The 24677-nt window shown below is 37.7% G+C and overlaps 1 protein-coding gene across 7 annotated transcripts in view; it reads right to left on the bottom strand.

Moving 5' to 3' along the window:
* Window positions 1-24677, bottom strand: part of RBM33 (RNA binding motif protein 33) — a 100528-nt gene that overhangs the window by 54060 nt on the left and 21791 nt on the right. For 6 of the 7 annotated variants that reach the window (XM_082753687.1, XM_082753688.1, XM_082753690.1 and 3 more), the window contains exons 7-10: window positions 19302-19473; window positions 12200-12408; window positions 10200-10506; window positions 4956-5014 (exon numbers count right to left, since the gene is read on the bottom strand). In XM_082753687.1, coding sequence (XP_082609813.1) covers window positions 4956-5014; window positions 10200-10506; window positions 12200-12408; window positions 19302-19473 — 747 coding nt within the window. The remainder of the gene's footprint in view (window positions 1-4955; window positions 5015-10199; window positions 10507-12199; window positions 12409-19301; window positions 19474-24677) is intronic. The other variant, XM_082753689.1, reaches the window with a different exon arrangement.

Raw genomic sequence — 24677 nt, 5'->3', positions numbered from 1 at the left:
TAATTTAATACAGCATTAATACTCTTTTTTTATCTAAAGGAAATGTTTCAAGCCAGTGGCAAATATGAAGGACAGCAACCTATGATCTGAGCAATAATTGAGCACTTATTCAAAAACCTCACGCAGTTTAAAACATAAAGCAGTGATTTTGAAGTGTCTGAATTTCAAACAATACTTCAAAGCTCAAAGTTTGTCTAACTAGGTATTTCAGAAATGGTAGAAAACCAGAATCAAAACTCATCAGCTCCCCCTCACAGCATCCATTTACAACAGCTGATATCCTGGAGATGAAGTTGAAGCATGTCGCATGACACTAAAGAAAGCTCAGTAAGGTTTTTGTAGTTTAAGAAAAAAAAAAATCTTCAAGTATTCTTTTGGGATAAGGACCATTCTGAAAAGAAATTTTAAGGTAAGTTCCAAAGACAAATTATGTAAAAAAAAAAAAAAAAAAAAACACTCCTGAGAATTGAAAAGACACGATGTAGAATATTCAGAAGAATATTCTCAGTTGCCTGAGGACAAGTTGCTCGACTAAGGTCTTATTTTTATACTGAATAAAACAATTTATATGTCATGCAATTCAACTTTTTTAGATTTGAATTCAACAGTTACCTGAAAGGCACCCAGTGCACTAGCAGTTGTCCTATCAAAGGAGGAAAGCTTTGTGCATCTCAAAGCCTTCCTGGTTGGTCAGGCAGACACCAGCGCTGCTGCCATTTTTGCTTCATACCACGTCAGACTATTCTTAGTTTCAGCTCTGAAACTCAAGTGGAGCAAAATTAAGAAAATTTGTCTGTGGGACACCAAGGGCGTTAAGTTAAGGATAACAAATGAACAGATTTTCATCCAACTTCCCTGAAAATCCTGGCAAAAGGAATCGAGATACACTGCCAGCCTCCACTCTCTATGAAGCATTTTCAGAGGACAAACCCAAACAGAGATATAAGGGGAACGGATGGCCCCAAGTCAGAGGAAGCTATTCCTCTCTTCTGCCTCAGGCAGTGTAAGGAAAGTTTTCTGCAACTCCCTCTTCACACAAAACATCTTATTCCAGACTTGGGCTGGCATATGCCAGGGATTCCCTCACAATTTCTGTCTGAAGAGTTTTGACAATGAAAATGCTGGGGCACTCTCTCAAAACGGACATGACAACACTTGCTCCACTTTCATATGTCCTTAAAAAATCCCAAACAAATGTGCCACATGTGGAAACTGCCTTGATGTTAAATGAAATTAAGTAATGTTTAAAGTAAAAGGTCTTCACCTTTCCTTCAGGCAAATGCTGAAATATTTCAAACACAGAACGTGCTGGTGAAACCACATAAGGAATGAAAGGATTTGGACCATCAACCTCAGCTCATGAAAATTGCCATTTGAAAGCAAATGTTTCACATTAAAGGTCTGGCCCCTACAGTAGTAAGTTAGTAGCAACCTAAATATAGTGTTTAGAAGCACCTCTTCTGTTTCCTTTTTATTTTTTATAGGAGACATTAGCCTAATCACAACAGTTCCTCTTGTAAAAATTCAGATCCATGCAACTAGCCTGTAAATAAATCTCCAATCACTTTCCTTCAAACAGATCAGTCGTCCCCCCAAAATCTTGTTTGTGAAACACTGGGACAGTAACTCAGAGAAAGGCTTTACCTGGAAGGCAGGTGATACGTAAAGCTAGACCTCCAGAAGGACCCAAAGATGTTAGCCAAATCTCCTCTTTAAACAGTTTAGGAAAACACACTCAGTTGGCACGTGCACAGTTCCAGGTTAATTCCAGTACCTTGAAAAACGCTAGCACCAACTGCAGTTGAAAACTGAATTATTATTAAATGTAACCACCTGAAGAATACTCACTTAGATGAGCCTTTACACAACTTGAGGCTTTAACTTCCAGTTAGCACCACTTTACCATGTTTCTCAACTACTAACAACCCTCAGATTCACCATTAATTCAGTCCTTATTAGCTGACCACACCTCTCAAATATTATCCCCACTAAGTCACCTCGAATAATTACAGAGTAAGAAATAGACAACTTCCTTGTTTGCTTCAAAATTACCCTAAATGTTCACATAACTTCAAATAGGGAATGCAAATGGATAAATTCTACTAGACCCTTTCTAGTACTTCTCTAAACGCTTCGCTTAAGGGGTTAAGCTTTAAGTAGGAAATAATTCAGAAATAAGCCCTACCCTGAAACATTATCATTTACATCCAGGGCTGTTAAGTGAATTTAATCAGTCCCAAATCCAAGCAGACTGGATTCTGATCAACATTACCCTGATTTAATACCACATTATTTCTTATAATTTAGAACTGAAACCAATATGCTAACATGCTCATTACAACTTTGTTCAACTCTTCAATTACATCCTTCTGCAAAAGGTTGTAAGAATTAACCATTACATGGTTACAAGTCACTTCATTAGTCCTAAATTAATAACACCTGGTTTCCAATGGATTTATGACTTGCAATTGATTAGCTCTGATTGAAGCTCTTCTCACAATTGTAACACACAGGGGCTCTCTGTGCTGAGAAGTCTCTGCTAGATGAGACAGGAACTCGGAAGTGGTTTTTCTTTAGTTAGGTCACTAGCCACACATAGGGTTCTCACAAGGGAATTCGAATGTCATTACCTTTAATGTTTGTGCACCTCTGCCACATTCAAGCAAAATAAGCCATCCAGTTCAAAGACACAGGGGAAAGCAACCTAAATATATTAACCTCAGATTTATTTATTTTTTTTTTTTAAGAAACAAAGCAAACAGAAGACTGACTACTATGCTAAGATCAGGTGATCCTAAAACCAGAAATCAAGTTTTCACATATCTACGGATTCCTTTTATAATGAGAAAAAGGAAGAATGTACCATGATCAGGAATACTTCTTTGACCTTTTTCAAATGGCTCGTCAGCAAAGTTGTCCAACCATTGCTATACTGCTATAAGTCAACATTTATACATAAACAAGTGAATTCTAACAGCACAGAGGCATTTGACATGTAACAAAGCAAGAAAAGGTAGCTCCGCAGGATAGAAGGTTCAAGTCAGAAAGTAAATTTGTCTTCAGCTCAAGAGCTAACATACTACATTTAATAAAACAAACACGCGATATGTACACAGTGACACTTAATTCCTAATCCTAATATATCTGATAACCTATGCAAAATTTATAAAGTGCTTCATGGAGGGAAGACCACATTATACCCATTTTACAAATTATTGAGTCATGGAAAGATTAAGCACCTTTCTCAGGGTCATAGAGCAGGTTACTAGCTGAAGTGGAAAAAACACTCAGGGCAGCCAAATCACAGTACTGCATCCTCTTAGTTAAGACAGCCTTCCTTCTCTTAATGGAAAAAAAAAAATAAAAAAAAGGACACTGACTCTTTGCTAGTACATTGCTTACATAAAAAGTCAGCAAGCACTCTGTGTCTTCCTTCAGGCAAAAGGAGCAGTCCTAACGAAAGTGTTCAATCCATTTTATTCCATTTAAAAAACTGTTGCATACAAGATTAGTCAGGTTTGCAGTACTTCTTGACTTGCAAAAACAAAAGTGAACAGAATTAAAATCTAATTTCACAGTCAATTTAAAAAAATTAATTTCCAATTTTTCTACACTGATGTAAACACACTTCAAAGATGTCAATTACAATGCCTTTACAGATATTCCGTGTCCTTCTATTTCTTTTCAATCCCAAATTGGGTTTATTGGCACAAGCAAGTTCATGTCAAAGGAAACCATACATGAGATACCTGTGCTTTTTAAATAGTTACTTTTAAAATGTTAACACTGTTTTTACTTAATACTAAAGGCCGTTGAAAAGAACTCTTTCCCTTAACCCACAATAATTTTAAACAGAAAAATATTTCCTGTTTAAACATTGACACAAATTACGTGACAAATTTAGTTATGAAACTGCAGTTATATTGTTTAAACTTTTTATACTTCACAGAAGAAATGTGGAGATTTAAGAACTCAGCTACTGTACCAAACATGCACATAAATTTCTTAGCTAGATATCTAGAACAAATATTCTGCATCAAAAGCAGCCAGGTATGCACATGGCAATCAAAAGTCACAGCAGGTTTCCAAACTCTGCTTTTTTCAAACACATCTGACCTCTATGCAAATAATTTACTGTGTGATATCACACAGATGTTCACAAACACCTACTTTCCCCCTTCAACACTGCAAGCATTAACAGAGGATAATTTTTGTCATTTATGTATTTGGGAAATAATATGCGGGTTGTTACTTAAAAATACTTCAAATAATATTGCACAAATAAATATATTTTTTGCTTATTTTGATGATCTGCAAACCACCTGAATTAAAAATTCAGGACAACAGAATTGTGAAAGTTTGAAAAAAATATCTAGAAAGGTGCTTCTCTAAATTATTAGAATTAAAAAGTGTTTTTTTCTTGTGAAGCAGTTAGATGTCCTGTTTGTTTTGCAAGTTAGGAACATTGAAAAAAACAAGGTCATACAATGCCATTCTCATTTTTTGATATAAAAATACGAAGGCATTTAAATGCCTGAAGTAACAATAAAAATACAATTTTGCTGATTTTTACCATGAAAATGTATGTTACTTTTTAAGCTTAGGGATTTTTTTTCAAATAGCCTTTATTATATCAAATAAAGTAAGGATTCTATTTATACAGAAAGACTCAAGTAATAAAATGGAGCCCATATTCCTTAAGACAAGATGCATTCACACCTCTCCCACCGGAGAGATTGGTTCAACAATTTTACAGTTAAACAGAATTAATTCTACTCTCAAAAATCCATTGACCTTAAGCTTTTAACAAACATTTTCAACTGCAGAGTGTATTGTCAATATTTACAAATTCTTAAAATTATATTTCACTAGAACAGCCTTTATTTGCTGTATTAATATTTCCTTGCAAATGTATGCTTATCCATATCAAAGAAGAAGAAACAGCTGCTACTCACAGGAAATCTCTGGGGTCCTACGGCAGGTCTTGGCTGGGCTGGAACTGGCAGCAAGGGCACTGAAACAAGAAGCACCTTTTAACACCATTTGTTTTACCTAACAGTTGTTGCTGTTATTTCCAAAAGTGGTTGCAGTAAGAAACCACGATTAAAATCCGCTACATTTACCCTCGCATGTCACAGCTCCTACGATTAACTTTAAGCAACCATTCCCTCCCCCACAACATGCAACAGGGCAATTAGGATTCTCCTAGTTCATTTACATAATTTGATTCTGCATTCTCCAGAACGAGATTGCTTCTTGTTTCAGGAAGGAAAAAAAACAGTATGTATTCAGCCAAAGGTATGTCTCAGACAAAGCTGACACGGACTCTTAACAATAATCTCATGTTTCAAACAGGAGGACACGTAATTAACTCACCTTCTCAACTTAGTGCCCCTCGTTTCCTAAGTATCTCCCAGTCTCACCACCTACTTCCCATAGCAAACACTGGCATCAGAAAAGCTATCTGGCATAAATCACTGTTCACGGAAGGGTAAAAGGAGGCAGGTAGCAGCAATTAAGAGCAAGCGAGATCCTCTTAATGTGGCTTTGTCACTATAATGGTGCATGCAACCGCAGTCATAGTTTGTGTAATTGCAACTGCTGATCTCAGAAGGTAGACTTCTATTTCGTAAAGATGAAAAATAACAACACTCTTCCTGAAAAATAACTTCTCCAAAATTAGGAGTTCGGAGACTAACATGGATGACATGTTCACATAACTTTTTTCTGTCTGTTTTCTTGAAATGCAATGTCCCAAAACAACCACTTAAAATGATGGCATAATGCACAAATTAACTACAGCCAGATCACCCTGGGAACTCAATCTTTATGAGAATCCCCAACACTAAATCTAATAACAGATTTTCCATTTTTCCTTTTTTTTTTTTTAATCTTTGGATTGTCTAAATGGTTAGAAGTACAAATATGTCCATTTTAGACAAAAGGTCTGCAGAAGTTAAATAAAGCATTTCAGTTAAACAGCACCGAATGAGTTCGTTCATTTATCAAAAAGTTTAAGGCTATTTTTCTTCAATCTGTGCTTAGCATTTGAAAACAATAGGGAAAATGTTTCCCACACAGGGTTAAACACTGACTTTGTAGACAACTGCATGACACTTGAGAGCAGGAAAGGTGTTAAGAGATGTACCCTTCTCCCTTAACTAGCTCTATTTCACAACACAATTTTCTAATATACCTCAAAAAAATTCCTTTTTCTTCAGTAACACAGGCACAAGAGCTAATGCATTAGCAACTATTTTTAGCTCATGTCCATGTCTGCCTTCTATCCACTGTTAATTACCTGCAGTTTACTGCTTCATGGGCTGAAGTGGTAAACTACGTGCACCAATCTTTCAGCTCTGAAGGACTGTGTGCAAACTTCTGATCAGGTTACATGAGAAAATTAGTCAGTCTCATTGTGGTTTCTAACAAACATCTGTCAGTATTGCACAGCCATGACCACTTAAAAAAATTGACAGCATGCTCTTGACAGACCAAGGACTAAAATAGCTCAGGTCAGAGAGCCAAGTCTGAGAAAAATCACATAAGGTGGGAAATGCAGAGAAACTTCATCCATACAGTGCAGTCGTGTCTATTTCAGTATCCTGCCTGTGACAGGAGCATATAGAGAGTTATATATTTTTAAACAAACTAATTTAATACCCATGAAAGATAGTTCAAACTCAGCACCCTTTCAGTCCTTGGACACCTGCTGAAGCAGCAAAGAATTCTCAGATAAGCATTCGTTACTTCAACATGAAATCTTCCACAGGTTTGAAAGGTATATTTCAAACATAACATGTTGTTCAATGCTATTTTAAGAGGATTAATTTGATTTTAGCTGTAAATTTCAAGGCTATACCTGAAAAGATGGAGCAACAATTCCCACATTAATGATTTAGAAGAATTATAATTTTTCCCAGGATGCGAGTTTTTAAAAAGGTATGGCACACTAATCCACTGAGCTGCCACAAACTGCTCATCAGTAATTCCTGTCAATTTTGGCAGCACCACAGTATCCTTGAAATAGTTATTTGTGGTGTAAACATCAAGGGGAAAAAACATTCAATACCTAAATCACAGCCTGTACTAGTATTTCATAGTGTGTCTACTTGCACTTTGTTGTCCTCCCATATTTGTAAATTGATCCAACTCAAATTTGGACGTGCACTCAGCCAAAAATCTCCTCTTACAACTCAAAACTAATTTACAAAATGGGACACACAGAAAAGAGAAAATTTTGACAGGTAATCAACAGAAAGACATGGGATTCAAATGCCACAAAAGGCACAGCTGAAGACTAACTGAACACTATCTGCAGCAGGTGTGAACAGACGCTCATATAACCATTAAGGTTTCTGACAGACTGAGTCCTTCTTAATCATTTATGAAGCTTCAAAGACTAAAAAAATATTAGAAATTTGTTTGAAAAAATGACTTGACAGAAAGCAACTACTGGGTGGGTTTTTTTGAACCTAGATACAAGGAGATTTGCCACTGAGACGAAGAAATAAGCCAATAAAAGGATTCTTCAAGAGTGTTTCAACTCACTTTCAGGCTGAAGTAGCTGGCTACAGAAGACCTCATATATGCTATTTTATTCAAATGAAAATTTCATGAAAATTTACAGGTTTTAGTCTATTTTAGAAAATACTGATATACTGAATGCATTTCAAGATGAACTCAGGCCAAAAGGATGTTGAGAAGGAATATTTCTATGATTCGCAAGTTAGAACAAATGCCCTTAGTGCAGACAATTGAAATTATGTGGACTTATTCCTGCCATAAAATTAGAGAGGTAAAAAATGCCAGTCTACCTGAAAACACGACAGCACACCATTAAAAATAAGGGAATCTACGTTTCTGTATCATGCACTTCCAGACACAGCATTTTGACTTCCAGGCATCACATTCTAAACAACAGAATCCAAATAAACTTTGTATCTGACTCTATTCTCTGATATGTAAAAAAGCCTTGTATCTGGAAATAGATTTGGTTGAGAAGGGGCAGGATATCATCAAGAACATGAAATTACTCTCATCTCCTTCATAGTTCCCGTTACCCTTAAATAAATGCTGCTGCATGACAAACATGCTGGTGTTGTGAGCTACCAATTAAACTCAGCAAGATTTTTTAAGAGGAAGTTTAGAACTGTTATCTCTACTCTGGAATTTCTGTCTACCATTTGCATGCCTACACTGAAAATGCTTAAAAATTCATCTGAAAATGCTTAAAAATTCAGCTGTTATGATTTTAGAATTATGCTCATCTTCCCTGAAGAATATAACCTGATGCCCTACATATTTTCCTTCAGTGTGTAAATGTATACTTTCATTTAACATAATTCTACTACTGTTTGATGAGATAGCCACTTCTAACAGCCACTGCAGAAGACTGACTGCTCACTAATTAAGAAGCTCGATTTAAATCACTCGAATTTTAACAATTGCACTGAACAGTATGCTGCACACCTAGCAGCAGAAATATTCTGTAGTCTTGCAGAGGATCCTTTCAGTAAAACAGATGGCACTAAGTTATTTCATATGAAAAACATTTCATATGAACCCTTTGCCAAGACCTTTCTCACTGCCACACAGGTCTTCTACCATTTTAAAACAGATCACTTTGGGGCTGTTCGTTCCGAGAGGATGACTACTAGTCAAGGAATGTGCACACAAAGTCAGCAAGTGTAAATTATAAAAATAAAAGGAAAAAAAAAACATACAGCAGCCTACAAATCCAATATTGAAGATCTATTAACGTGCAGGTACGCAATTTGGCTAAAATTAGGTTCAAATTAGGCAAATTAATAGAGAAAGAAAAGACTATGTCCAAGATAAAGCAAGGTCTCTAGCATGCCAAACATACTTATCACTGACACTGTGGTAAGACTGAGACAAGACTGAAGCACCTTAATTACACGACAAAGCAACTCAAACGAAAGAAAGAAGACGCACTGCTGTACTTCTGGCATTGGGCAAAAACAAAAATCCCAGTAGCCATTACTAGCATTAGGAAGAAATCTGTTCACGTAGATGGAGATGCATCAATTGTTTCACAGGGATAGAACAGGCATCTAGAATAGTATAAAAACTATTTTTGCTTTTCACAAAGCAAGAACTGTTGCTTTGGAAATGTTAGTCAAATGCACAGAAGGCATACATCCAAGACTAAAGGATCTTTTGGACTGCTTCCAGATAATCTGTCCTGATGCATAATTTGATGGGAAGCACTGATTTTATTAGACAGGAAAAAGTGAAATAATCTCTACGAAGCAGCTACTGTGAACCCATCTGTGAGAAGCCTAACAGATTTCTATCAACTGGCAATATCCTACCCTGCCAAATTCCTACCTTTCAGTGGGCAAACAAATGAAGCAAAGATAACACTGGCTCAGAGTTCTGCTGATTCAAAGGAGGGAAAAAAATACAGAAAACCTAATGGTAAATACACATCCGCTTGTTTTGCTTCGTCTAGTTCCAACTGAATCACGAGTCAGAGATATATAGGTGCTTTTTCTTTATCCTCTTGGGAATTAAACACTTCCCAAATAAGTAGTAATATTAACAGCTCTGTTTGCTGAGAGCTGCTCTAAGAACTGTAGCCCAAAGGGTGCTTGTATTGAGTTACAGAAAGAGCGTGTACTTGCAGGCTCTGAATCAAATAATCATACATGTGGAACTGAAAGGAGAACTGAAAGCATGTATCTTGTCAAGTGAGGACTGCAGCTTGTACCTTTCACACAGCATTTACAGTTCAAGGACTGTCTTTGTGTATTCTCACTGAACTAGGTGGGCGGTCATTCTGTGACTGCTTGGCTGAACCTAGAATGATGTGGGGAATTCTGAACTGCAGCATTGATTCTAAACCTAGTATTAAAAACCAACATCCCGCTACTTTTAAAAACATTCTCTTTTCAGTTTTATTGTTCTTTAAAGGCTTTCAAACAGTAATGATAAAAAAGTGGAAAAGACTTTACTACTCCTGTTGTTGGATTGCACTCAGCTGAAGTGCATCACTGTCTTTTTTTTTGTACAAGTTTCTTTTTCACATCTTATTTCTGGCAAAATATTTAAGGAAAAAAATATTAGCCCAAAGTACATTTCCATCAAGAGATAAACAAGGAAACTGTTGCTTCCTTGGCAAAGAGCAAGATGCCTCATACGCTAATGACTGAGAACGTGTTCAGAAAGCTCACCTTGTACAGGCGTCACTACCGTCCCCTTGAAATGTGGGTTTATGTGTATGTTCTTCGGTTGCTGAGGTGTCACTGGTGGTGGAGTCATCATTATTCTAGGTGTTTCTATCTGAGGGGGCATATGTAGCCCTGGAGGAGGAGAAGAATGATGCTGATGCTGTAAAGGAAGCAGAGATTGTAACTGTTGCTGCTGCTGCTGCTGTTGTTGTTGCTGCTGTTGCTGCTGCTGTTGTTGCTGCTGCTGCTGGTGCTGGAACAGACTCCTAACAGGTTGCTGGTGTGTTGGAATTAACCTCTGTGAATGAGTCTAAAGTCAGACAAAAGAATAAAGTCAATAGGCTTTAAAGTTCAAATAACCTGACATAAACCAGAACAAAATTAAGACACCTTTGGAGAACTGAGGCCAAGCATGAATGGAAAAAAACTTTCCTATAACATTAAATCAAGTGGAACTGTTAAGATCCATCAGCACAGGAAAGCAAAGGAACAATCAGTCCAGAACAATAATGTGAAGAAGATGGCAAAGTGCAAGAAAAAGATAAAATTTGCAACTGAGTATGAGTAGTGCATAGGGTGCACATAGAGAACGTTACCAGAACACATTCATTTTTTCATGTACTTCTAACAGTGAAACTACCTAATCTCATAGGTTAAGGTTCTGTATATGCCAATGGAAACTGCCATCAACCACAATACGATGCACTGAAATATGAGGCCCAGTATCATCAAGCTGCTTTACAGATACCTTGAAAGGTACTTTTCATAACAAAAAAAAAGTCTCTTGTTCAGCACTCTCAAACATAAATAGCCAATATCTTTTAAATAAAATAAATCAAGATTTTCTTCAGACATGTTCATTTTTCTGGTTCTGAACTCATTGATACTATGGGTCAGCCCTAGGCCAGTAACTTTCAAATCGTAGTGCACGAAGAGTCCCAAGCACACAACCTTTTAGTAACAAGGATGTGACATCTGTTTTTTTTTCCCCAGCAGCCACATACATCAAGCAAAGCAGCTACAAAGCATGCACAAGATATTATGAGTACAGAAATGTTTACAACATTTAAGATCAAAATAAGTAGCAAAGACTCCAGCAGTATAGAAAAAATGATTCCACCTTCACTGTTTTAAAACATTCCACTGCAGGGCTCTCAATCACGGAGCCAGCCACCAACTCCCGCTAGCGATCAGCACCTAGAGTTACTGCTGTCAGAAAAAGTCCCCACTGTTTAATACAGATGACCTTGTCCTGCAAAGGCATTCACAAGCTTTGTTCTATTATCTCAGCTTCCAGTACACTGTAAGACAGTTAAAACAAGTAAATCTGGGATACCTCTGGATCCTAAACCCACTTTGTTTTGGGACAGAAAAAGTAAAGTCTTCTATTCTGAGATACAGAACACAGGCACAAAAACAACAAAAAAAGTGAAGTTGAATTTAATCTGAAAACCTAAGAAACTGATTTATCTAGCAGTGATTACTTTCCTTCATTTCTATTTGCCTCCACAGTAGTATGGTAGGAATAAACAGATTTTAAAAATAAAAACTAAAATTAAGTGTCAGCAAAAAAAATAGTTTAATAGAAACCCAAGAATTATTTCACAGAACTGTTTTTTTTTTTTTTTTTTTTTTTTAAAGAAATAGTAATGGGAACATATTCAGTCCCACATGTTGCACGTAGAGGACTTCTCAAAGGAATTATCTTACTCCTCCACGTGTATGCAAGGCAATAGAAAGCCTGATTATATGCACAAGTCAAAATCTGCTTTTCATTTGGAGGCCTTGAGCTTCCTCAAATTGAAGCTGGTAGCAGGACTAATCCCATACTTTTATCATCATCACCTTACACAAAGCCCACCTTGCCTAACAGTGCCCTGAAAGAGTAAAATGGGAATGTTGGAATACCCATATTCCACCTTCATAATGATTCACGACTTGGAATGCCTTTCATCATAATTCCTTGCAAGTACAATCAAAGAATACTAAGGGTTAAAAGGTACCATTGTCGATGGCTGGTTTGGCAGCAGTGCAGGCCTATGATCCTTCATTCTTCCCCTATCATTATTGTCTCTCCTTTGTTCTCCCATTCCATGGCACATGACTGAGCCTCCTCTTCGCCCTCCTCTCCTTGAGCCATACCGTCCTTGTTTAAGCTGCCTTTCCCTTTCTTCAAATTCAAGTAATGCTGCTTTGGCTTCTGCAGAAAGTTCTGTTAAAAAAGAAAAAAAATATTTTAGTTTCAAGCTGAAAACACAGGAAATACCATGAAAAACACTAAAACTACACAAGCATCCCTGCAACTTAACAAAATTTGCAGGCACTTTGATCTCCTTTAGGTGGCATGTTAACATTTCATTAAAGACACCTTCAACAGCAAAAACCACGCAGATACTTGTGTCTGGTGCACAGGCAAAAACTGGCAGGTGAATGAAACAAACATGAACAAAAAGGTTTGTTTTTCCTCTCACTTAGCCGCAGAAATGTCAGGCAGCAAAATGAAAGCCCAGGCAAACTCTACTGTCAAGGATATGTTGAGTCTTCCATAAAAACAGATTTTACCCACCAGAATGTTTTGCACATGGGCGTATTCCAAAGAAGGACTTGCTGGTCGATGAGATGTTTTTTGCAGTAACTGCTTGTTATTTTCTCTCATGTACGCGGCTGAAGAACCAACTGTGCTTCACAAGTGATAATGCTACTTGGAGCACACTTTAAACTGTGTGCTCAGCTCAAGTCAAATACATAACCACTAACACCCACCCAATCCACACGACAGGCAGACACCAGAGAACAGATGGCACCCCACAAAAACTGCCAAGTTTGTTTGAAATCTGGGACAATGCTGATAAAATTAAGAGAAAACTATGTAGTTACAGACCCAGGTAATCGAGTTACTTGTAAAGAAAATCCAAAGCAGAATTCAGCAAGCACTGTGGCACTAGCAGCAGTGCCACTCACCAGGTTTTGGTTATTTAAGGGGGTAAACTTGAACCCAGACTTGCAGCTGAGCGTTTTGCCATGTGCCAGCCACATCCCTTGTTACCTCTGAACTGACTTATGCAGTTAACAGTAAAAAATTAAACTAGTCTACAAAGATACACGTTCCTGACCTATAAAAACATATTTTGAATTCATATGAATAACAATTAGTGCAAGAATTCTGTTTTTCCATTAAAATGAAGTCTGCTCATAAAGGAATCCGGATACAGAGACCAATTTTTCAGGACAGATTGGTTACCTGCTAATACTACAAGTAAAAGCTACAACATTTGAAGATCAATAAAATACTTCTCATTTCACAGCACTCCTAAGGCAGCTACAAGACACTATGAAACCTCTGTGCAGCTACACATCCTCCATCATGAATATATAATTACAGAAATAGAAAATTATTAACATTTCTTGCCAGTGCAATAGCCAAAGCTACTGAAAAAACACCTTAAATATCTTTATAAGTAATCTCAGTCAGTCTTTGAAGCTGAGGATTGACAAAAGGGCACAGAAGGGTAAGAACAGTATAGTCCTGCTGCCGCAATTGTTCTCACCTGGCTACCTGCAGGTACTACCTGCACAACAGAGCTGCAAGCTGTCAATTTGCACGTCCCACTTTTCAGGTGTTCAACACCTGCAGAAAACTGGTGCTTCTTGGTTCTTGAAAGAAAAGCTTAGAACTTGCTGACAATCCAAGAACACAGCAAACATGACAGACTGCCTAAAATCCCAGGATCTGCCTGTTTGCTGTTCCATTTCTGCATGTTGGTGCTATGTTTCTCTGCCTCCCTTCATTTCCCCTCTCTGACACTGGAATTAAGTGACATAAAAGCTCAAGTTACAATTGCATCAGATGTTCTTACAAGATGCTACTTCTGCCCTACTACTGCCTCAGGAGATCAGCAGAGCCCCAGACGATCACGAAAACCTCTTACTTGGCATACTTAGACAAGGGGCAAGGAATCACATTCCCTGAAGTCTTTGTATGGTATTAAATGTGCACACTGTGTATTAGCAAGGAAAATTAAGATAACCATCCTCTCATCCAATGCAATCTAAAGCATTGGATGTGCCTAGAACAGTCACCCTATCCATCCTTTGCTGTCAGGGATGGAAAAAGCTAGGTTAATGGAAAAAACAGAGCTCTTATTCCAAGCCTCCTTTCCATCCATGCCTGAAGCAACTTCACAGGTTTACAAGCGTGAAAGGGCTGACACTGGCTGTTAGTTGGTCTGCAGGAATGAACGTTCACTGCCTACCATACACATAGTCAGAAATAATGCCACTGCACTGCAAAGCAACAGCTCTCCTTCCTTTAACCAGAGGGGATCCAAATCCTGCAGAGCCATCCTGGGCATGTTGCCAGTTGGAAAGTTTTCTCTTATTTCACCAAGAACAGGACAAGCAGGATTTTTTTTTTTTCCTGCTATTTTCCACACTACAATCCTGAACTCATGTTAGTTTGGAAAGCAATGTTCAGTCATTGCAGCAAGTACCAGTCACTATTCATTCAAAACACTGTTAGACAGCTTAAAAGTCACACGTGAGGAAAGCAAACACCCAGGAAGACAGCTAGGCTTCCTACAAGACCATGTCTGAGTCTCTCAACCTCTTTAGCACACACTGGAGGACACTGAGTAGAAACAATGTTAGAAGGAGGAATGGGTTGCCCCAAACAAAACTGCTTCAGAGAGTGATGCTGATTATGCTCTGGGAAGGGATGAGAGCATCCTGGTCAAAGTCAGCCTCAATGACCTTACATGTACATATGTACATTTCACCCTTCAAAATGAAGACTAAAATTATTTTCCTTCTCATTTTACACAAAAGTGCTCAAACTTTTAAAGGCAGTGTCTTCAAATCAGAGCCACTGTATCCAGTTTTGCGCACCGTTCCACTGTACCAGATGAAAATTTTGAACTTGGAAAAAAACATCTAACCCAAAACATAATCCCCAAGAATTCATGACAGTAAGCACCATTACATAGACAGCACATATCTGACCACAGAAGTACATTATAAACACTTGGTTGGAAGACAAAGGAATATGCTTGATGTGTTAATGTAATTTTATATTTCGCCCCATAGCATGCTGCTAAACAAAACTGTGTACCTGTCAACAATTTTGCTCACACACAAAATTGAAGGTTTAGAACCTCAGAGACAGGCTACAAAAGTGAAGACTCCTGCAGGGAACCAAACTCATTCTCCATGAAAACCCCAAGCTCTTTACATTGCTATCCATCACCATGCAGCAAAGCACAGACAGCTCAGTTATGAGGTGGGCTGTTTATCCCATTGCAGAGCATTGTGCCACACATGCAAAGACCTAGGAGAAAAAAATAGCATGGAAGAGGGTTCTGGAGGGAGGAGAGCAAGGAAATGTCTTCATTGAAAACATCAGATGTTTGACTAGAAAGGAAGTTAGAGAAAGAGGAAGAGATCATCGTTCCCTCTCTAGTCTCTTCCAAAGCACACCCAGGGATTCCCATGATAAGGAATTATCCCTGCTTCTCCCTGGTTGTGAGCTTGTGTGCATTGTCACCAACACACGTTGGGCCAGGCTGGATGCAGCCCTGTCCCCCCTTGGCCACCAGCTCCTGCCTGAGCCAGCCCTGAACAAAGGTCTCTGCTGCTACACCTGCCTTGGGCAGCTCCTTGTGAGCACAGCAGTTCAGATGCTTCAGAACCCCGGAATCCCTGTTGTTCTGGGTAACGCACAGATTTACAACATGAATCACATCCCACAACAGCCATAAAAAAAATACACATTCACATATATATGCACATGTGCCATCTGAATTGGGAGGGGTAGTAACTCTTCTCCCAATTTATTTTTTCTCCCCATTATCCAGACTTATAACGTGGTTACATCTTGGTCTTTTGCACACAGCGCAACAGGGTAACGGTGAAACCACCCACCTTAATTTCCTAGTCCTGCCTGAAATCTCAGCCACTAGGTATCAGCAAACGTAAACTAAGCGGAACATAACAGGAAATAATTGCACATACATGAACCATTGTTATCAGCTTGCAAGGGAGTCTGCCTAAGTGTAGGGTTTTGTTTGCTTTTTTGTTTTTAATTAGCTACAGAGAGAACAATTCAGTTTGGCAATGCCAAAGTCTTTTCTTTTTCTTCGTATTTCTTTATGAGTAGATCCACAGCCTAATTACAACACCAACTCGACAACAATTCAATCACCTCCACTGAAAGTTACACGTTTCTCGTCAAAAATGATAAACTCAGCACCTCTAGAAAAATCAATTGCATGGATGTCCTACAACCCCTCTCCTTTAAATTCCTTATAGCACTGCTGTATCTTGGATAACAGAATATTTAGGAAAAATCTCAGCTACATTTATGCGAATACACTGTATTTTTGCATGGTTTTACCAGCACACACTCGCTCTAATCTTGACTGTACAGTTCTCTCACATGCACACATTTAATGCAGTGAATCAGCAATTATTTTTCTAGTGTCTCTAAGTGTCAAGATTAATTTCACTATCCCTGGTAATAAAATGGTTTCAAATGACATCTTTAATCAGCAAGTAAGAATGCACTCCTCCAATAGAGACAAGCTGTCACAAAAGGTCACCAAAATGTGACAGGATGGAAATTACGTTTGTAACTTCAACTGAAATGTTAATTTCTCTATAAGTGTTTTCCCAACTATGCTCAGATTTTAAAGTAAGGAGATGTAGCTCTCCAATGAAGTTTCATTTTTAAACCAGTAGTGTCTAAAAACCTATTCTATAATCTCAAAAGCTGATATTTATAGGCAAGGTATTTTTGCTGTTTAACTTTCCACCAGGCAATAGGTCATCTGGTCTCTTATCAAGAAAATAACATAGGAAACTAGGCTAAATAGAAATCTTTTCACGACAGCAAGGTTTTTGCAAGGACCAGCTAGAAAAGCTGTTTACAGATTCACCTACATTTGCATCACCTTTTACATCAAAGCAACATCCCTGATCACCCTCAGAAGTCAGTCTTGTTCTGATCACTGTTCTAATAACATCCGAGCTCTGTGGTACAGTTTCTCATTGCCTAGTCTCGTTTTTACGTTACGCTGCTGAGTAAACCCATAGATATATGAAAATGCGTGGAACTGTCATTTACCTTGTAATTACATGCTGAGATTTAGCTATTCCAACACGTTTTTAAATGATCCTGTTTTGTAAGACCACCAGCACCTTTTGTATAAACAGGATAAAGTCTGTACGTGGCATGTACAAACAGTTTTATGGTTGAAAACACATTTTGAATGCATCTCCACTAAAATATCCCTTGCCCATATAGATTATTTTTGTGTCTGAACCGTTCTAGATGGTTCCCTTCAGGCTTATTTTAGTCAGTATCAATACCTGCTTATAAAAAAAAAAAAAAAGTCAACTGAAGGCCTACAATACACACTTTGCCTGAAACTGCAAGAACTATACAATAAATACAAAAACCAGATTTAAAAGACCTTGATTCAAAGTAATGCGCTGATGTGTCTCAGAGCACAACAGGAATACTGCTGTGAAAGGCTGGTTCAGCCTTTGCAGCTGACTCCTTGTTGCTCATGAGTAAGTCCTCATAGCCACACCACCTTTATTCTAGATGTAAGGCTCCTCATTTTTCACATGTACAGTAAAAGCCCAAACTGTGCAAGCAAATTAGAGGAGGAGGAGAAGCAACTCCGAGAAAAATCCTTAGAAATGATGCCCATTTTAAGGCAAACCTTTTCAGGGAAAGGGAAAATTTGATCAGGACAGGTCCTGGCAATCTAGATAGGTGCTCCAGGAATGTAATTTCAAAATGCCCTGTTGCCCCCAAAGGCACTGTCTCACCGGCAAAGAAAGCAGAAGCACCCAGCTACCAAGTATGGGCTGCATGGGACCCATCTTACAGAAATCACGTGTGAGGAACTCACGCCTACAGCCAGGCAAAGCTTAAAAATATCATCAAAAGCTATCTTCTCCCAGTGATATCTGGCAATTAGCCAAAACTAAGTGACAATGTGCCTTCATTACCAGTTCATACCTTGCATACCTTGATTCTCTTCAAAAGACCTGACCTTTTAATTTGATACTTCGGCTCAACACCGAAACTATGAGAATAGCACACCCTTCTAAAAGCAAATCTTAACTTCTATTCATCTCACTATCACCATTTTAACTTGATTTTTTTTTTTTTTTGAGCATTACCACACCACTGTAAGCACATCATGAAGGGCAACATGGGTATCCTCAGTAGGACAAGTACATGTCAGAGAGTTTTAAAAACTCCAGGATCAAGTAAATACTCAAGTACCCAAGACACACAACCGGTCTTGAACTCTCAGATGGTCTTGAGCTCTCAAAAAAACAAACCAGTACTGTGCTATTTACAAACTAAAACAGGGCAGTTGCAAGATAGTTCAGTATCTACTGCGTCTTCTGGAAATAAGTGTCAAATTCATTAGTCACAGAGCTTATGTTACACTACTCCCATACGAAGTAAACCTACTCTTTTAGATGCTACCTAATAGAATCAAGTCAGTAGGAGACACTCCCACAGTTCCACGTTAGAAAACCTGAAAGGAGAACACAGGGTTCTATATTTTTCTAACACCATAAGCACATTTGCAGATCAGCAAGTTGCAACTTCTCTAGGCCAATCCAACAGGGGGAACACGATAGGTTTGTAACACACTCACATTCCTAAGTGGAAAAATTGAAAAAATACAGGTATTTTACAGTGGAACAAAAGTAACAAGATCTGTGTTACAAAGTGAAAATCTTCCAGGCAATAAAGTCTAAAGGAATTCCTTAAATTGCATTCCACCACAATAAGCAGTGAAACAAAGATCAGACAGCTGCTGTTTCAAAACATGAAAGCTTTTAAAGACACCACACAACCGCCAGTGAACAAACACTGTGCTAGTTTTCAAAATACTGTAAGCTTTAACATTACCACCAAGGAGACAGACACTACAAATGACTTTGGACAATTTGTGTATAGGCCAGTCTAAGTTACAAAAAGGGTATTCTATCTTTTGCCATCGAACTCATTCCTAGAAGTTCTAGAAAGCCTCTTTTAGCTTATTTTATTATAGCTCTTCACCATAGTCCACAGAATCTCACCTAAAGTTTCTGGAATGTTTCTCCTTTCTCTTGTCACATCTGAGAGCCTAATTATCGTTCCTTCTTTCCGTTCAGTTTTGAAACGTAATCGTCCAGACTCTTCATCATCATCCTCCTCTTCATCAGATTCCTCTTTTGTCTGGTCTTGAAGTTCCAGAGATTCAATAGCTGCCTGAATCACAAAATACAGAGGATATGCAAACTGAAAAATCTACTTTCTTGTGATCAGTGAGATTCAGAAGACAATGCATTTTTAAATGCCCCTTTGTACAAATTTTACTGGTATTATGTATTATAGAAACTCAATGAATATTAAAGCTTTAGCAACTTAAATATACATATACAATTTATTATATGTTCTGCATCTGTGTAACATCTACTAGAAAAGCTTACTTTGACACAACAGTCTAGGGCAGGGGTAATCTGCAATCAGGACCGCCACCTGATTAGCAGCTGCTTTTGCACACAGAGTGACATTCCACCACTGAATTGACTAAGATGCAAGCCTGGGACACAACCCAATTCACGTAATCCAAACACTAAATCATTTTTTTTTTTTTAATTTGCTAAAAACTGCCAGTAGTATGTTGTAGAAAAAAATACAGATAACCTCACATTTCTCAATTTTATTCCTCCAGGTACACATAATTGTACTTGTCTTCACTTTTTCCACTCCTTGACTATTTCCCAGTTTTAATTCAGCAAATGATGAAGAGGAAAGGATTGCATAAAATTTGAATATACTAAACTTGTATATTGGAATGCTATTCCCTTGTCCTCATTTACTTTCCAATTCTCTCTGTAACAGAGAACATTTATTCAAATGAAAATTCCCAAATGAAAATGGATTCCTCACCTTCAAATTAAAATATATAAATAAATGTCATTGCCCTGTGCTGGCAAGATAAAATTAATGCTCCGAATGTTACACAAGTTATATTTGATTTCTAGAATTGAAAATTAGAAATGTTCTAATACAGTATGATTTTCCATAAAATATTTGGTTACTGTAGATTTGGCTTTTTTTTCTTTTGTAGAAGCCTACTTGCTCATTTCTTAGAGCCTGCACATGCAATCTAATTCTTCGTAAAGCTGCTAAATAGATCAGAACTTCTATGTTGCTTGAGGACAGTTAAAAAGTGAGTGAAATGTAACACGCAAGAAATGGTTTAATCTTCTAATTAACCAGATCAGTGCAGTAATTTATATGAAAAAGGCAAAGCGTGTCAGTCATGTAGACAGATAGTAAGTCAAACACCAAGAAAGAGAATAAATAGTAGAATAATAGAAGAGACTGCAGATTTCCTCACAAAAACACAGGAAACAAGATATAGGAAGAGAGAGAATCTGGCAAGACAGTTTCAGCTTTAGAAGACAGCAGACTAAGAACTCAAGCTCAAAGCTTCAGCAGCTTCTACCTGGTAAAGACACAATCTGTGTGCTTAGTTACTGGGTTTAATGGGCTACTGATCCCACCTTGTTTTCAACCTGCCATCTCTTTATCTCAGATTGTATTGTATCCATTCCAAGCACATATCCAAGCATTGTACTTCCTGACTGTAAAAACGTTTAAAGATATAGCTAACATAATAGCCTAAGTTTACACAAAGCTTTAAGCATTATATCTGTTAGAGATATTTTATAAACACACTTTACCATCAAATAGCACAGTTAAAAACAACAGATAGGATCGCAGGCAAAGAAAATCCTTCAAGACTGAAAGAAATGCAAGCCTCAAAAGCAAACCCAAATTGAGAACAACTGGTCTGATTAACATATCCATGGAAAATCAAAGCACCTCAGAGGAAAGGCAGTTGAAACTTGTGGAACAAAGGAATCATGTTAGAAAGGGAAGATATGTTAACTTTGTTTAATAAAAACAAACAACAATTAAAAAGGGGGATAGAGTGTGTTAGAATTTTACTTTCAAAAGAGAGACTCCCAGAAGGGAAAGGAGTAGCAAAACCTCCATCAAATCTGTTTTATGATATTTTAAAACACAATTTTACTGTTCTGATGCTCATCTTTAAGGATTCTCCCTTTAGGATCTCAATTTGGGAGTCTGAATCGAAGCAGCTGTTTCATGACACAAGCTCTCACTGCTCTGAGCCTCTTGCTTTTACTTTAGAACATAAACCCCAGACACATCCATTTCCTACCTTTGTGCCTCTTTAAAGCTGTGCTGGGATTACACTTTTTACTCATCAAAGCCAGGTCTCAGTTACATAATTTCATCGATGAGTGCAAAACATACTCATGCAAGGCTCTATGTGCAGCTCAGACTACCGAATGGTTAATGTGGTCTGCACTGTCCTGAGAAATCTTGACGTGGTCTAATGAAATGCTACAGAAAATACCTGTGGAAACTGCTGCCTTTCACTATTTATTTATTCTGGAGGAAAAAAAAACATTCTGAAAAAAAAATGCAAGTTGTTACAGAGTACATGGTAACTTCTTTCCTGTTCAACATTAAGAAAATCTTGATTCAACTTCTCTACACCAGCGTAACTTTATTCTTCTTAGCCACTTATATAAATTCTGTAGTCTTTTGGGTGTTATCTGACATTATTCACCAGCATAATGCTCATACCACCTATAACCAAACAACAGCCACACAGGCGTTAAATATCAAAGACAAAAAAATCAAAGGAGCTAACAAAAAAACAAGCACCAAGGAAAGGCAATGTTGAGAATGCTAACTGACCCATGTCCAAGTCTGATTATATGTATTATTGAGGGATTTATATTAGCTACGATGGAGACACAAACATGTCTGACAGCCAACCATATGTTCTCTACATATAGCTACAGGAAAGGTTATCTGAGCTGTGTAGGAGCATACACCCTTCCCCTGTGATTTGTACAATAGTTGTAGCATGCAAGACTTCTTTTGATCATCTTTTCTATCCTTCAGCAAAACAGGATGAGTTATTTTCCCAATATTACAGTATATAGATATATAGAAATACAGACAAAATTCATTCAGGAAAGGACACGAGCACAGGCACAGAATTAATAGTACTTAAAGGATTCTATTTAATACTAGCTAATCATGAATATCTCTGCATATACATCAACAGTCCTTGAACAGCCACTTGAGGTCACTGGACTAGTCAGCCAAGGCTTCTTAGCAGCTCTTCTCAAAGGGAGCTTAACATTTCCCATTATGACACCTTGTACTAAGCTATCAAAGAGCTTTACTGATTTTTCATTATGAGGAAAAAACAATGACCTTTCCCCTATCACAAGGTCAAAGTTTTCTGCCACACTCATTAGATAATTATGCCATAAATCCCAGTTATTCACCAGAACTCCCCATGCTGGGTTACGATCTGCTACAGAGCAAGAATGAGTGCTCCTGCCCAAACAGTTTACTATGCAGCTGCAGGACTGATAACAGACATAGAAAGCCCAAGGAAAGCAGGAGAAAACACTAATCAGTGTGATAAATGCTGATCTTAGCACAGGATCCTAAGCGTGGGATTGGCAAGCTATTGCCAGAGTGCTAAAATGCACAAACTAGGCTGAGTGTCATAAGGTTAAACCAGATCCTTTCCACATGGAACACTACAAATGAGAAACAAAGAACTTCTATGAAATCGTTGGCCTATGGTAGCCTCCGATTTTTTGCTAACACCGAGGCAGCAGCAGTTGTTCAGTCCTAACAGATCAAGAGATAACAGGGCAGGTAAGATAACGTTACATCTATTCCAAGGAAAAGTCCATTTCACAGATGCAAAATGGGAATAAAAAACAAATCAAAGAGTTCCTAAATATTTTTCTGAATGTTTAAAATTGGACTGTTCTGTTTTAAGCTGTTTCCTCATTTACTTCCAGGCTGAAAGATCTTCAAACTTGAACAAAAGAACTAAAATGCATGAGTTTTGGTTAAACATAGATGGAATAATCTTATGACAAATGCACACATTGGCTTTTTTTGTCTACATTTTATCAAAAAAAAAAAAAAACAAGTGTGCAGGATTTCTTCATGAAATATGTTCCTGATCAAAGTCCTCGTCATTTCTTATCAGCACAAGCCAAGACATGGTTTAAATTTATACAATGAGAACCCCCCCACCATCATAGACTTCACAGAAGATTAGATCCAATATTAAAATGACAAAGAAATCGCGAATTTGATTTTAGGTGGTCACATTTTTTTGAATATATCATAGAAATAATTAGCGATATCATTCTCCTGAAAGTATTTTGGACATAACTCATGTAACTGACAGGTTTACCAAATCTATTTGCTGCTGAAACATCTTGATATTGAGATTTTCTTTGTACCTTATAAAGGCAAAAACATTTTCTAAAGCACTACTAGGGTTTTCAAGGAAGCTCCACGAAGACTGTTATTAATACATAATCCAAGTTCTAAGCACCTTTTCAAATGAAATATCAAGTGAAAAACGATGCCCTGAAACTGATCTAGACAAGGATAAACTTTTCCTGTCCCTCCCTCCCACCTGAGTACCCCTAATAGGTCTCTCTCCCTTTCCTGCTTCATCAGTTTCCCCCATCAAGTTCCAATCCTGTGGCCAGTCAGCTTTGCCCTTGACTTAAAAAAAAATTTCTTCATGCAGTATAGTCAGATGCTCTATTTTTGTAATGTGGAAACTGCTTAAAATACAACACTGCAGAACACTTTTCTCTATCAGCTCTCTCTCCATTATTCAGATGCCAAATCTGCATCCAAAAAGTACCAATGCTGTCTATTTGTACCTCATCTACTACAGCTTTATTCTTGCCCGTATTTTCTGCAGGAGAATGCCAACGATTACCCTTGTTTACAAGCTGTGAATGTTATGAGATTTAATGAAGAGTCCGTGTTATGTAACATTCAAATAAAAGCAATTGGCATTGAAGGCCTAAGGGTCACATACAAGAGTGCATGCTTTGCAAAGGTTCTCTTTGTGGTATCCTCATCGGAAGATTCCAACTGAGAGCCTAAAGACAAGGGTAAATACGATACATCTGGAATAACAGAGACATTAGAAGATAGTACTATTTTGGAAATAAAACAACTGTGGAAATCTGCAAGCCGTAAGAATGAAGTCAGAATGGAGATCAACGGAATAAAGACGCAGCCAGCACCTTGACATTATATAATGAACAAGTTCTCTAAAAGTTCTATTAACTAAGTCAATTAAAAATGTGTTAGTGGTGCATTTCAAATGAAAGGAATTTAACTCTGAATTAGACAAATTTAGACAACATTTATTACAGAACTGACTAGTTTATAGTCTAAAAATGAAGCTGTGTTTTTTTGAAGCAGTCAGTTTGACAGAACAGCTACGTACTTAATTTTACATAATGTACCATGCTCCCAGCATCTCATACAGCCTGTGGCTGCAGACAGAACAAGTGCATCAG

This window comes from Aythya marila, assembly GCF_965140915.1.
Source record: "Aythya marila genome assembly, chromosome: 2".
Classification (NCBI taxonomy): domain Eukaryota; kingdom Metazoa; phylum Chordata; class Aves; order Anseriformes; family Anatidae; genus Aythya; species Aythya marila.
The sequence above is the reverse complement of the archived record's forward strand: the minus strand, read 5'-3'. Positions and strand labels throughout refer to the sequence as shown.